This window comes from Musca autumnalis, unplaced genomic scaffold, assembly GCF_047663935.1.
Source record: "Musca autumnalis isolate F117 unplaced genomic scaffold, ASM4766393v1 scaffold_2, whole genome shotgun sequence".
NCBI lineage: Eukaryota > Metazoa > Arthropoda > Insecta > Diptera > Muscidae > Musca > Musca autumnalis.
Genome location: NW_027411755.1, coordinates 17,873,220 through 17,888,480, shown reverse-complemented (window position 1 = coordinate 17,888,480; position 15,261 = coordinate 17,873,220). Strand labels below are relative to the sequence as shown.

The window sequence follows — 15,261 nt, the reverse complement described above, 5'->3', positions numbered from 1 at the left end:
AGTGTGGCTTATGGAACAAATTGTTTTAAAGGACTTGATTTAAAAACTGAAGAATAATAGTTTCTAAATCCAAATATTTTTGAATATTGCATTGTTATATAAAAACGAAAATATATCAATCGTTTTGACAAAAAATCCCTTGTTTAAAGGCAAAATGTTGATGTAAGTCCACAAAAATATACTCAAAACCGTCCATTCGGCTTGAAGCTAACTGACTACAAAAATGGTATTATAAGAAAATCGCGTTTAAATGTTTTAAGTTACCTTAGAAATGCAAAATATCAATTCGTTTTGTCCGATCGAAATTTTTACCACAAAAAAATAGTGATAAGTGGAGGAAATCCCTTAAATAAATGTGAAGGAGACCTATAATAATGGTCCTTATTGTATTTGTATGAGAAAAATAAATGTTTCATTTAAAGTCCTGATTTTTAAACTCCACAGTAGCGCTTCATATAAGGGAGGTGGAACACGATTGATAAAAAGTGTTTTGGTTGAAATGTGACAAAACGTGTTCCATGTGACACAAACTGCCAAAAACATGAAAAAAAGATTCCATGGAACAATTTAGCAACTTTTTGCAATTATAAAAATTTGCCATAACTTCTAGACTATCACAGATATTTGACTAAAATAAACTACTGATATATTCTATGAGTTTAATTAAGTAGAACTGAGCTCTTAAAGTATTGGATTATTGATCCATTTTTATCCTGTGTGGCCTTAAACATTAACTTGAGTTTTTCTCGAATCAGGCAAATGGCGTATGGAACACTTAAGCATGACACCGACGATATATTGTTTCCTCTTTATGGCACACACACGCAATTACCACAGTTTAAAAGGCTACACAGATGCTAAGACTCCAAAGAAATTTTCCAACTAAAGACAAAGGATGAAGCAAACGGAAAAGCTTTTAGAGTGTTTTAACTTAATGACAGGTAGTTAAATAAAAGCATTGAATGCAGAAAGAGGACCAAAATGCTATAATAAAAATTCAAACTTTTTTATACTATATGCGCTGCCATCTTAAGGATGGCAGTTTTCATTTTCATACAAGCGAGAGTAGTTCAATATCTGTGAGCATAAAATTACAATAAAAACAATATGATATTACAACAATAACAAAAAAAATGGATACTTACTTGCTCCACCATATGTAAAATCACCTAAAAATGTCCAAAGAAAAAAAGAGGTTGTTTTGTGTGAGGGGCAATAAAATATGTTCGCGTTTTAGAGAGAGGTAGAAGCAGAAAAAAAAGAAATGGAAAGAAGAAATATACGATTTTTTGAGTGGATTGTTTTAAGATGGTTTTGAAAACAAAGAAACGAAAAAACGAACTCATAATGAAACTTAAATGATAATAATGGCCATAAATTTTATGACAAAATAAAACCACAAAGTACTAAAACAAAAAAAGTAACTAAAGAAAAATATCTTTTAAAAAAAATATGGAAATAAAATCCTTTTTATGTGGTTTCCGGCAGCATGAAAAGAAAGAGAATGGGAGAGATAACGAAGACAAATATTAAATTTTGTAATAAATATATTAGATATTTAAATATTAAATTGTGAAAACAATCCGGCAATTATTGATAGGAAGCAATTAATGACTGCCTGACTGCCGAGCTATCAATCATTGGCCGATTCAGAATTTTTTTTAACTAAATAAACGAAAATAATTAAAGTAAAAAAAAAATTGCCGTCTTTATTTCATATTATTTCTAAAGAAAATTTCTCACGTTTTCTTCTATTCAAAACTTTACGCGAAAACATGCTGAAAAATGAGGCAAAATGTTTTTTTATAGATAAAATAGATACATTATCCGTGTTGTTTGGATAATAATTCTATGCTTTTCTCGCCTAATGGATAGTTTAGATACATTCTCCTTCCCCACATGGCAATGAAAAACATTTTCTACAATCATTGGATATTGTATACTTTATATTATCGCATAGAAGATACATTTTCAAGCCCTTGGGATAAGCTAGGTAGATTATCAGTTAATATTTTATAACAAAGATACATTATCCGTAAAAATATCTGAACGTAGTTGCACTATCCAAGCTTTATCTAAATTATTTTGATGGCGTGGATAATGTATATATATTTTCTCAGAGGCATATATAATTTATCTACACATAGATAACGTAACTATAGGATAATATAGTGGCATGGATAATGTATGTACGTTATCCCAAAGCAATGGATAATGCATCTAAATTATCGCAAAGGAGTGACCATGTATCTACACTATCTCAAAGGCATGGATAATGTATCTGCATTATCGCAAAAGCATGGATAATGTATCTACATTATCCAAAAACATTAGAAACATTACATAACATTATTACAAAAGCGTGGATAACGTATCTAATTTACCCCAAAAACGTGGATAATGTATCTGCACTATCTAAGAGCCTTGGATAATTTATCTAGATTATCTCAAAGGCAATGAAAATGTATCTACATTATCCCAGATGCATGGATAATGTATCTACATTATCCCACATTCACGGATAATATAACTATAATATTCTAAAGGCGCAGATAACATATATACTTTATCACAAAGGCGTGGATAATGTAGCTAAATTATCCCAAAGGTATGGATAATGTATCTACATTATCTTAGAGGCATGGATAATGTCTCTATATTACTCCACAGGCAGGGATAATGCATCTACATTATTTCAAAGGCGCGAATAACGTATGTATCTGCCTTATCCCAAAGACATTGACAATGTATCTCAATTATCCAAAAGAGTGGGTAATGAATTTACATTATCCCAGATGTATGGATATTTAATCTAAATTATCCAAAGGCGCGAATAACGTATCTGCTTTATCCCGAAGGCATAGATAATGTATATTATCCAAAGGCGTGGCGTACATTATCTCTGAAGCTTGAAAAATTTATATAACGTATCTACCATATCCCTTAGGCTTGGATAATGTATCTAAATTATCCAAAGCCTTAGATAATGTATCTACATTATTCCAAAGGCCGGATAACTTTTCCACTTTATTCCAAAGGCAAGGATAATGTATCTAAATTATCCATAGACGCGGACAATGTATCTACATCATCGCAGAGGCTTGGATAATTAATCTACATAATCTCAAATGTTTGGATAACGCATCTGCTTTTTCCCAAAGACATGTATAATGTATCTAATTATCCAAAGGCTTGGATAATGTAGCTGCATTACCCAGAGTCTTGGATAATTTATCTACATTATTCTAAAGGTATGGATAATGTATCTACATTATTCCAAAGACACGGGTAATGTATATAAATTATCTCAGAGGCGTGGATAATGTATCTACATTATCTTAGCGGCATGAATATTGTATCTACATTATTCCAAAGGCAAGGATAATGTATCTAAATTTTCGAAAGGCGTGGATAAGGTATCTACATTATCTTAGAGGCTTGCATAATTTATCTACTTCATCACAAAGGCATGGATAATTTATCTACATTATCCAAAGGCGTGGATAACGTATATACTTTATCCCAAAGACACGAGTAAGGTATCTAAATTATTTCAGAGGCGTGGATAATGTATCTACATTATCTCTACATTATCTTAGCGGCATGAATATTGTATCTACATTATTCCAATGTCAAGGATAATGTATCTAAATTTTCGAAAGGCGTGGATAATGTATCTGCATTATCTCAGAGGCTTGGATAATTTATCTACATTATTCCAGAGGCGCAAATAACGTATTTACATATCCCAAAGGTATGGATAATGTATCTTTATTATCCAAAGGCTTGTATAATTTATCTACATCATCCCAAGAGTACGGATAATGTATCTAAATTATCCAAAGGCGTGAAAAATGTATCGACATTACTCCAGAGACTTGGATAATTTATCTACATTATCCCAGAGGCGCGAATAACGTATTTACATTATCCCAAAGGTATGGATCATTTATATACATTATCCAAAGTCGTGGATAATGTACGTTAATTACCCCAGAGGTGTGGATAATTTATCTGAATTCAGAATTTATCTGAAAGGTATGGATAATGTATCTACATCATCCAAAGACGTGGATAATGTACGTTCATTACCCCAGAGGCTTGGATAATTTATCTGCATTATCCCAAAAGTGTGGATAATGTATCTTTATTATCCAAAGGCTTGGATAATTTATCTATATTATCCCAAAAGTATGGATAATGTATCTAAATTATCCAAAGGTGTGAATAATTTATCTATATTATCTCAGAGGCTTGGATAATTTATCTACATAATCCAAAGGCGCGGATAAAGTACGTTCACTACCCCAGAGGCTTGTATAATTTATCTGCATTATCCCAAAGGTATGGATAATGTATCTTAAATATCCAAAGGCTTGGATAATTTATCTACTTCATCCCAAAAGTATGGATTATGTATCTAAATTATACAAAGGCGTTAATAATGTATCAACATTACCCCAGATGCTTGGATAATTTATCTACATTCCCTCAAAGGTATGGATAATATATCATATGTATCCAAAGGCGTGGATAATGTATCGGCATTATCCCACATACATTATTCGTTCATCCCAAGGGCAGGGATAATGTATATAACTTGTCCAAATGTATCTTAATTATCCAAAGGCATGGATAATTTATCTACATTATCCCAAAAGTATGGATAGTGATCTAAATTATCCAAAGGCGTGAATAATGTATCTACATTATCTCAGAGGCTTGTATAATTTATCTACATTATCCCAGAGGCGCGAATAACGTATTTACATTATCCCAAAGGCATGGATAATTTACCTACATTATCCAAAGGCGTGGATAATGTACGTTCATTACAAAGGCATGTATAATTTATATACATTATCCAAAGACGTGGATAATGTACGTTCATTACCCCAGAGGCTTGGATAATTTATCTACATTATCCCAAAAGTGTGGATAATGTATCCCACTGTGTCTGCATTTCACCAAAGGCATGGATAATATATCTATATTATCTAAAGGCGTGGATAATGTATCTACATCATCTCTGATGCTTGGATAATTTATCTACATCATCCCAAAGGTATGGATAACGTATCCACTTTATCCCAAATGCATGGATAATGTATTTAGATTATCCCTCATGCATGGATAAAGTATCTATATCTTTCCAAAGTCGTGGATAATGCAACTACATTATCCCAAAGGCCCGGATCTGTATCAACATTATGCCGCAAGCATAAACAATTATATTTATTAACCATGCCTTTAAGATCAAATAAATTATCCACAATTTTTGGACTTTAAAAATTTCCCAAGTTCATGAAATCACAACATGAAAAAAACATATTAAATTCATGACATTCTTTTTTTACTTACTTGTCTCACCAGTGGTACAAGTCGCTGGTATCGATGGTGGTCCTCTACCAATATTATTTACAGCTATCACATAGAATTCGTATTCGGTATAAGGACTCAAGGCTCGTACCGAGTAGTACATGGTTATGATGCCACTGATTTCGCTAAAGGCCTGGAAACAAAAGACAAAACAATTGTAAATGTTAGAAGGGAAAGGGAGAAATAAAAACAGTTGTATATAACAAACAATATTTGGTTGTAAAACTAAAATCAAATATTTTTCTTGTATCTCAAAGAAGGTCTCTTCTTAACATTGATCGCACACAGAGAAGAAATATTGTTGAAGCCAATATATTGTAAATATATAGGGTATTGTAAATATATAAAAATAAATATTGTTGAGGTAACCATATAAATTGTGTCGAAAACCATAATGGTACAAAATATAGAGTTGCTCCAAAAATATATTTTTTATAAATTAACAATACCCTAAAAGTGAAATAGATTATTGTAAATATGTTAAAATATATATTGTTGAGGTAACCATATAGTTTGTTTGGAATACCATAATGACACAAAATATGGTCGCTCCAATAATGTATATTTTTACATATTTATAATAACATATTTTATTTTTATAGTATATAGATATTCCAAATTTATTTGTAGTTTTTCTTTTAATAAATTTCTTTATGTACACCCTTTCTTACCTGATTAGCATTTTTGGGTTTATATTGTATCACATAATATTGTAAATCTTCGGGGCCTTTATAAGACCATTCCAGACGTACAGAGGTGGCTGTTACTTCGGAAATTGTTATGTCTGTGGGTGCAGTGGGTAAGGCTAAAGAATGGGGAAAAACACACAATGAAATAAAAATTGAATTAAATTATTTTCTCTCTCTCTCTCTCGCTCACACTCGAATAAACAACAGTTAACCTACATTGAACTTTGACCACAGCAACGGCTTCAATTTGACCCAATGACGATGAGGCTATGCATGTGTAATTAGCACTTTGTTGGATGTTTGTCAATTCCAAAATATTACGGCCAATGGGTATATTATCTTCGGGTGTCAAATCTTGGGCACCTGCAAAAAAACACAAATTATGATTATGAAAATAATGCGAAAGACTTACAACTTACCCTTCATCCACTTAACATGTGGCATGGGGGAACCAACAGCTATACAAGACAAATTCAAGTTTGAACCCAACATAACCTCATTTATGGGCTCTGGTGGCCGTGAGAAAGTTGGTGACACACGACGTACTTTAACATACAAATTTGTGGCCTTCGAGTGTTCCGTACCCACCGAATTTTCAGCAACACACTCATATTTGCCTTGATCCTCTTCACGACTATTTTCAATATTCAAAGCACCTAAAATGAAGCAAGAGAAAAAAAATTGAAATTTAATAACAAATTGTTGTTGTTGTTTATAGAAAAATAATAACAATAAATAAAGATTAAATTTTATAAGACCAAAGTAATCAATGGGAAAATTATGTTGTCACTTGAGAGCGCCAGCAACGATGCCATCATAATAATGACTGCGAATGGTGATGCTATAAGCGGTAGTCGTACTTAAAAGGGATTTTTTCTCTTGGTGATAGTTGATTTTAGCATAAAGTCTGCTGCCTATCGCAATCATAAATCATTGTTTGTGGTCGTTATTGGTGCCACCGATGGTCAATTCAAAAATTGCTTTATATCATAAATTATGAGAGACAGTAAGGTGTGGATATGGTTAACCCATACAAATGACTTTTTGAGGAGTTTGGTGAGAATTTATTCAAAACATTTTAAAATCTTCGTTTCATGGTTTTGAAGAAAAAAAATATTTCTTAAAAAAATCTAAGTTTGAAAAAATATTTTTTTTGATAATCCACGTTTGAAAAAAATTACTTTTTAGAAAATCCTCGTTAGAAAATATATTTTTTAGAAATTCCACGTTTGAAAAAAATATTGTTTAAAAAAGTACACGTTAAAAAAATGTTTTTTAAAAAACTCACGTTTGAAAAATCTAATTCAAAAAAATCCGCGTTTGAAAAAATAATTTTAAAAAATCCGCGCATGAATTTTTTTTTAAAAAAATGTTTTTTAAAAAACTCACGTTTGAAAAATCTAATTCAAAAAAATCCGCGTTTGAAAAAATAATTTTAAAAAATCCGCGCATGATTTTTATTTTTTTTTTAAATCCACGTTTATATTTTTTTAATTCAGAGTTTAAAAAAGTATTTATCCATAAAATTTGTTTAAAAAATCCAATTCATTTTTATTAAAAATATTTTGTAAACAATTCATTAAATATTTGTAAAAAATCCACGTTTGAAAAAATGTTTTTTTTTTAATCAATGCTTCAAAACACATTTTTTAAAAGAATTCCAAGCTGGAAAAACTATTTATTAAACAGTCCACGCATTTTTTTTTTTAAAAAATCCACGTTTTAAAACGCATTTGTTTAAAAAATCATTGTTTCAAAAATCCATGTTAGCAAATAATATTTTTGAAAAAAAAATTATTTTTTAAAAAAATCTAAGAAAATATTTTTTAAAAAATCCACGTTTGAAAAAAATGTTTTAAAAATCATTGTTCAAAACAAAAAAATCACGTTTGAAAAAATTTTTAAAAATCCATGTTTGAAAAAATATTTTTTTAAAAACCTAAGTTTGAAAAATATTTTTTAAAAAATCCAAGTTTGAATTTTTTTTAAAAAAATCATTGTTTCAAACACAAATTTTTTTAAATCCACGTTAAAAAAAATATTTTTTTTAAATCCATGTTTGAAAAAAATGTTTTTTTAGAAATCAATGTTTGAAAAAATATTTTTTAAAAAATTCGCTATTAAAAAAACAGAATATTCAAAATCAGCGTTAGAAAAAAATATTTATAAAAAATCAATGTTAAATAATATTTTTTATAAAACCTACGTTAAAAAAAATAAATCCATGTTTTGAAAAATCAACTTAAAAAAAAGCGTTTGAAAAATATTTTTTAACATTTTCTAAAAGTATTCCAAAAAATCCAGTTTTGAAAAATACTTTTCAAACAATCCAAGATTAAAAAAAAAAATATTTTTTTCAAACATGATTTTAAAATCCAAGTTTGCCAAATATGCTTCTTAAAAAATGTACGCTTGAAAAAATATTTTTTAAAACATTTACGTTTAAAAAAATATTTTTTTAAAAAGCCACGATTGAAAAAATATTTTTTTAAAAATCCAGGGGATCAATTCTGTTTCTATGAAAATATGAAATGAAAAATTTTATAAAGGAAAAAACTGTGAAATGAACAAAATATAAAGAAAATATTTTTCATTTCAAATTTTCATAGAACAAGAATCCAGCCCCAGGTTGGAAAAAATATATTTTAAACAATTCACGTTTGAAAAATATATTAAAAATATATTATTTTTTTAGAAAATCAAGTTTAAAAATCCAGTATATTTTAGAAACCCAAGAATCTAAGCGAAAAATCCAAACTTTTTTAAAAAACAATCCACGTTCGAAAATATTCTTGAAATAAAATTCTTTAAAAATTTAAAAATAATATTTTTTAAATAATCCACGTTTGAAAAAATATTTTTTTAAATAATCTACGTTTAAAAAAGTATTTTTTAAAAACTCGCGTTTCATAGGTTTTTCGAAAAACTATTTTTTAAAAATCCACGTTTCGTTAGGTTTTCAAAAAAATGTTTTTTTTAAAAATCCACGTTTCGTTAGGTTTTCAAAAAAATGTTTTTTTTTTAAATCCGCGTTTCGTTAGGTTTCCAAAAAAAATGTTTTTTTAAAAATCCAGGTTTCGTTAGGTTTCAAAAAATTTTTTTTTTAAATCCACGTTACGTTAGGTTTTCGAAAAACTATTTTTTTAAAATCCACATTTCGTAAATAATATACGTTTGAAAAAAATATTTTTTAAAAAATCCACGTTTCATAAGGTTTTTAAAAAATATTTTGTAAAAAATCCACGTTTCATAAAGTTTTCAAAAAAATATTTTTTAAAAAATCCACGTTTCATAAGGTTTTCAAAAAAAATATTTTCTAAAAAATCCACGTTACATAAGGTTTTCAAAAAAAAATTTTCTAAAAAAAATCCACGTTTCATAAGGTTTTCAAAAAAATATTTTTTAAAAAATCCACGTTTCACAAGGTTTTCAAAAAAATATTTTGTAAAAAATCCACGTTTCATAAGGTTTTCAAAAAAATGTTTTTTAAAAAATCCACGTTTCATAAGGTTTTCAAAAAAAAATATTTTCTAAAAAATCCACGTTACATAAGGTTTTCAAAAAAAAATTTCTAAAAAAAATCCACGTTTCATAAGGTTTTCAAAAAAATATTTTTTAAAAAATCCACATTTCATAAGGTTTTCAAAAAAATATTTTTTAAAAAATCCACGTTTCATAAGGTTTTCAAAAAAATATTTTCTAAAAAATCCACGTTTCATAAGGTTTTCAAAAAAATATTTTTTAAAAAATCCACGTTTCATAAGGTTTTCAAAAAAATATTTTCTAAAAAATCCACGTTTCCTAAGGTTTTCAAAAAAAATATTTTTTTTAAAAATCCACGTTTCCTAAGGTTTTCGAAAAAATTTTTTTTAAAAATCCACGTTTCCTAAGGTTTTCAAAAAAAATATTTTTTTAAAAATCCACGTTTAATAAGGTTTTCGAAAAAATATGTTTTTAAAAATCCACGTTTCCTAAGGTTTTCGAAAAAAATATTTTTTTTTAAAAAACCACGTTTCCTAAGGTTTTCCAAAAATTTTTTTTTTTTTTAAAATCCACGTTTCCTAAGGTTTTCGAAAAAAATATTTTTTTAAAAATCCACGTTTCCTAAGGTTTTCGAAAAAAATATTTTTTTTAAAATCCACGTTTCCTAAGGTTTTCGAAAAAAATATTTTTTTAAAAATCCACGTTTCCTAAGGTTTTCGAAAAAAATATTTTTTTAAAAATCCACGATTCCTAAGGTTTTCGAAAAAAATATTTTTTTAAAAATCCACGTTTCCTAAGGTTTTCGAAAAAAATATTTTTTTAAAAATCCACGTTTCGTTATGTTTTCGAAAAAATATTTTTTTTAAAAATCCACGTTTCGTTATGTTTTCGAAAAAATATTTTTTTAAAAATCCACGTTTCGTTATGTTTTCGAAAAAATATTTTTTTAAAAATCCACGTTTCGTTAGGTTTTCGAAAAAATATTTTTTAAAATCCACGTTTCGTTAGGTTTTCGAAAAAATATTTTTTTAAAAATCCACGTTTAGTTAGGTTTTCGAAAAAATATTTTTTTAAAAATCCACGTTTCATAAGGTATTCGAAAAAGTATTTTTTAAAATCCACGTTTCGTTAGGTTTTCGAAAAAATATTTTTTTAAAAATCCACGTTTCATAAGGTATTCGAAAAAATATTTTTTAAAATCCACGTTTCGTTAGGTTTTCGAAAAAATATTTTTTTAAAATCCACGTTTCGTTAGGTTTTCGAAAAAATATTTTTTTAAAAATCTACGTTTCATAAGGTATTCGAAAAAATATTTTTTAAAATCCACGTTTCGTTAGGTTTTCGAAAAAATATTTTTTTAAAAATCCACGTTTCGTTAGGTTTTCGAAAAAATATTTTTTTAAAAATCCACGTTTCGTTAGGTTTTCGAAAAAATATTTTTTAAAAAATCCACGTTTCGTTAGGTTTTCGAAAAAATATTTTTTTAAAAATCCACGTTTCATAAGGTATTCGAAAAAATATTTTTTAAAAAATCCACATTTAATGGTAGTTGAAAAATTATTTTTAAGAAAAATCCACGTTTAATGGCAATTTAAAAATCCACGTTTGATGGTCTTGAAAAAAATATTCTAACAAACACTTTGATTGCCTTAAAAAATATTCTTTAAAAAGTCCACGTTTGATGGTCTTGACAAACATATTCTTTACAAAAATAAAAAAATAAATAAAAATCAAAAAATATTCTTTAAAATTTAATATTTATGGTAGTTGAAAAATTATTTGTTAAAAAATCCACGCTTAATGGTATTTAAAAAAATATTTTTTAAAAATCCACGTTTAATAGTTTTGAAGAATTTGTCTTTATAAGAAATCGACGTTTGATGGTCTTGAAAAAAATTCTTTGAAAAATCCACGTTTGATAGACTTGACCATAGTCGTTGTTTTAATATTTTATTAAAACAACTTTAATTTATTAATGGGAAAAATATTCTTTAACAAAATCAAATATTCTTTAAAAAACTCCACGTTTAATGGTCTTGAAAAAAAAATATTTTTTTTTAAATATCTACGTTTAACGGTCTTATTCTTTAAAGTTAAAGTAAAAAGTTAAAGTATTCTTTAACAAATTCACGTTTCAAGATCAGTTAATGCTTGAAAAAATATTCTTTAAAAAATTCACGTTCGATTTTCACGTTTGTTTGATTTTCTAAAGGTATTTGGAAAAAATATTCTTTAAAAACTCCAAGGTACAATACAAGACCCCTCCTTTATATAGTAAAAAATCTATTTTTTTCAAAATTCCAATTTTCCCTTATCAATTTCCTCATTGAAGCCCCTACTGTACGTGTGTCATCCACTACTGCTTTTTGTCATATAAAATGCACGTTAAATATTATTAAAAATAATGTTTATGACATAATTTCTCTGTAGATACAAATTTTTCATTTTTAAAGTATACTTTTAGGCACTTATATACATAACCATAACCATATATCAAATTTTATATATATTTGATAATATTTTTCTACTGACTACCAATCGGCCAGCTGGCTTGCCAGCCAACAACAAACCAGGTTGGGTTATTGAACACAAACTGACTTGGCTATTGGCAATATATTGAAGTGGGGGGGGAAAATTCAATAATTTTATGAAAACTAGTCGTCTGTTTTGTGGTCAAAGAGGCCATAACATGATGCACAACAAACAAAACATATAAAATATATGCATATATGAATTGGTTTTTACAATATAAAATGCGGTCAGTACACAAAATATTGGTCAGAGTAACAAACATGTTTTTACGCACACAAACAACATTTTATATTGAGAAGATACCTTTGTGTATGTGTGTGTGTAAATTTCTAAAGGGTATATTTGAAAATTTATGACAAAAATATGTGACCACTTTCAGGAGCTTTGGGGGCAAAGTTTGCTTTTTTTTAAAGATATGTGGTTAGTTATAAACAATATTTTCTTATTTTTTTCTTTTCTTTACCAAATAAATAGTTATAATTTTCATCATTTATTTATATGTGAAAGTTTTAAAATAAAAAAGACAATAGCTTGTAGATGAAATGAAGTTCTACAAAAATTTCCATTGTTTATTTTAAGGATAATTTATAAAAATTTACAACAAAAGATTCCTTTGTTTTATATGGAAATAAATAAATATTGATCTCCAGTAAATAAACTTGAAATTTATTGCATACTACTAAAGGGACAGTAAATGATTGTCATATACAAATAGAAACTAGAAATTATTGCATATTTTTAGGTCACTCTTTTAGTTTATGGGAATTTTTCTTAAAAATAAATACAATATACAAATAAAGTTTGTATTAAGTATATTGTTGTCACAGACAACCAACAAAAAGGAGGAATATACACACACAGAAACAAATATATTAAATTATTGGGGAGGCACATGAAGTAGAAATTCTTTCAATCATGCTGAGGTCAATTATACTGAGGACCACAACAAATGTAAAGAAAGAAAATAAATATTTGACTATCAATTTTACTGCGTTGAGAAAAAAAGCCGAGTGGTGGAGAGAGTTGTGGATGCTCTACCAAAACTGACTGCTGACTTTCTATGAGGACTATTGTCCAATCACCTATCCGGGAGGGAAATTTCAACCGACTTGGTCTAAAAAACAAGATGGAGGGAAGTACTGGCTTCAGTGTCTGTTGCGAAAATCAATTAATCAAGCACTTACATAAGCTTAACATTAGAATTGAGTGCCTTTCAAGCGGAGATTATTGATCTCAGGAAAGCAGCAGAGTTGCTTAGCGGAATTGAAACTAGTCTCACAGGATCCATGACCATATGTGGCGTTAAGGCTTTTAAGATATGGGCCTTAAACTCGGGAGCTATCATAAATAAGCGTGGATTTTTTAATAATATTTTTTATAAATAAATAAATTTTTAAATAATATTTTTTATAAATAAATTTTTAAATAATATTTTTTATAAATAAATACATTTTAAAATAAATTTTTTTATAAATAAATAATTTTTTAAATAATTTTTTTAAAAATAAATACATTTTTAAATAATATATATTTATGAATAATTAAATTTTTTTATTTTTATTCATTTTATTAACGTGGATTTTTAAACTTTTTTTACAAAAAAATATTTTTATTTATATAGATTTTATAAACGTCGATTTTTTAATAATATTTATATGCGTCGATTTTTAAATAATATGTTTAATGAATAAATAATTTTTTTTAAATTATATTTTTTTATAAAACCGAAACAAAAAACAAGGTAACTTATTAGATCCTGTGGCGAGGATCGAAACTATAGTCTTTCCTGACTTAACCCTTGGCGAACAATGAAAAATTCCCTCCACAAATAAATTCGTTGTTTTTAAATATTAAAACAAGAACAATAGGATAAAGCCAGACCATTTAAAAAAACAAAATTGTAACAGATATCCCAATAAAAACGCCAGCAATGTTCCAAATTTTGAAATAATATTTATTTAGCGTGGATATTAAAAAAAAAACATTTTTTATAAATAAATTAATTAATTATACCCTCAGCATTTATGCTAACGAGGGTATGTACACTTTCATACGGGCAAAATTTGCCTCATCGAAATAATGGTTTTAGACCCCAATTATGTTTGGACAAAATGTGTTTCAGAAATTTGGAGTTGATTTAGCCCTGTCCGTCTGTCTGGCTGGCTGGAGCGCACGATAACTCTCGAATGGATTAACCGATTCGGTCCAAAATTTGGCTTTGGTAATATTTTGCCCAAACTTAGTTTAAGTTCGAAGATGGGATATATCGGTCCACTCCTTCCGATACCTCCCCCGCAAAAGTTCGAAAATATTCGAAAAATGTGAGCGCACGACAACTCTTGAAAGGAGTAACCGATTTGGTCCATAGTTTGCACAACGTGAAATTTGTACCAGACTTAGATGAGGTTCCAATATGGATTCAATCGGTCCACTCCTTCGAGTACCTCCCACACAAAATTTCGAAAAGTTCAGTTTAGGACCTGCTCTCGAATCGCTTTGATTTTTGTTGTACCAACTTGTATTCACTGCCCCCCATACGACGGTACAAGTTTCATCAGGGGCAAGTCCATACTTCCTGAGCAAATAGCCTTAAAGGTGCAGAAAAAAACACCTATGACACCGTGTGTAGTGGTTGGAGCGCAAGATAACTCTCGAACGGATCTACCGATTCGGTCCAAAATGTGGCCTTCGTAATATTTTGTGCAAACTTAGTTTAAGTTCCATAAGCCATATCGGTCCACTCCTTCAGGTACCTCCACCAAAACGGTTCAAAAATGTTCGGAAAAATTGTGCGCACGATAAATCTGGATGGGATTGACCGATTTGCTCCATACTTTACACATTCTAATATATTTACCAGATATAGATCAGGTTCGAATATGAACTGTATTTGTTTTGTTCACTCCTTCGGGTACCTCCCACACAACATTTTGGATAAATTCACTTCAAGACCTGCTCTCGAATCACTTTGATTTTTGTTGAAGCATCTTGCATTCTGTGCCTCAATTACGACAGTAAAAGTTTTTTCAGGGGCAAGTCCATACTTCTTGAGAAAACAGCCCGAAAGGAATAAAAACCCCTATGGCACCATATATAGTGACTATAGAGCTCGAACCGAATACTGCGTTCCTCCACACTTTGGATATCGTAATATTTCTTCGAATATTAGATGAAAGTG

The 15,261-nt window shown here is 28.5% G+C and overlaps 1 protein-coding gene across 5 annotated transcripts in view; it reads right to left on the bottom strand.

Moving 5' to 3' along the window:
- Lar (tyrosine-protein phosphatase Lar) overlaps nt 1–15,261 on the bottom strand; it is a 992,349-nt gene that overhangs the window by 159,459 nt on the left and 817,629 nt on the right. For 3 of the 5 annotated variants that reach the window (XM_073967222.1, XM_073967225.1, XM_073967223.1), the window contains 5 exons: nt 6,488–6,724; nt 6,285–6,431; nt 6,051–6,184; nt 5,362–5,512; nt 1,146–1,169 (listed from right to left, as the gene is read on the bottom strand). In XM_073967222.1, coding sequence (XP_073823323.1) covers nt 1,146–1,169; nt 5,362–5,512; nt 6,051–6,184; nt 6,285–6,431; nt 6,488–6,724 — 693 coding nt within the window. The remainder of the gene's footprint in view (nt 1–1,145; nt 1,170–5,361; nt 5,513–6,050; nt 6,185–6,284; nt 6,432–6,487; nt 6,725–15,261) is intronic. The other 2 variants (XM_073967224.1, XM_073967226.1) reach the window with 1 other exon arrangement.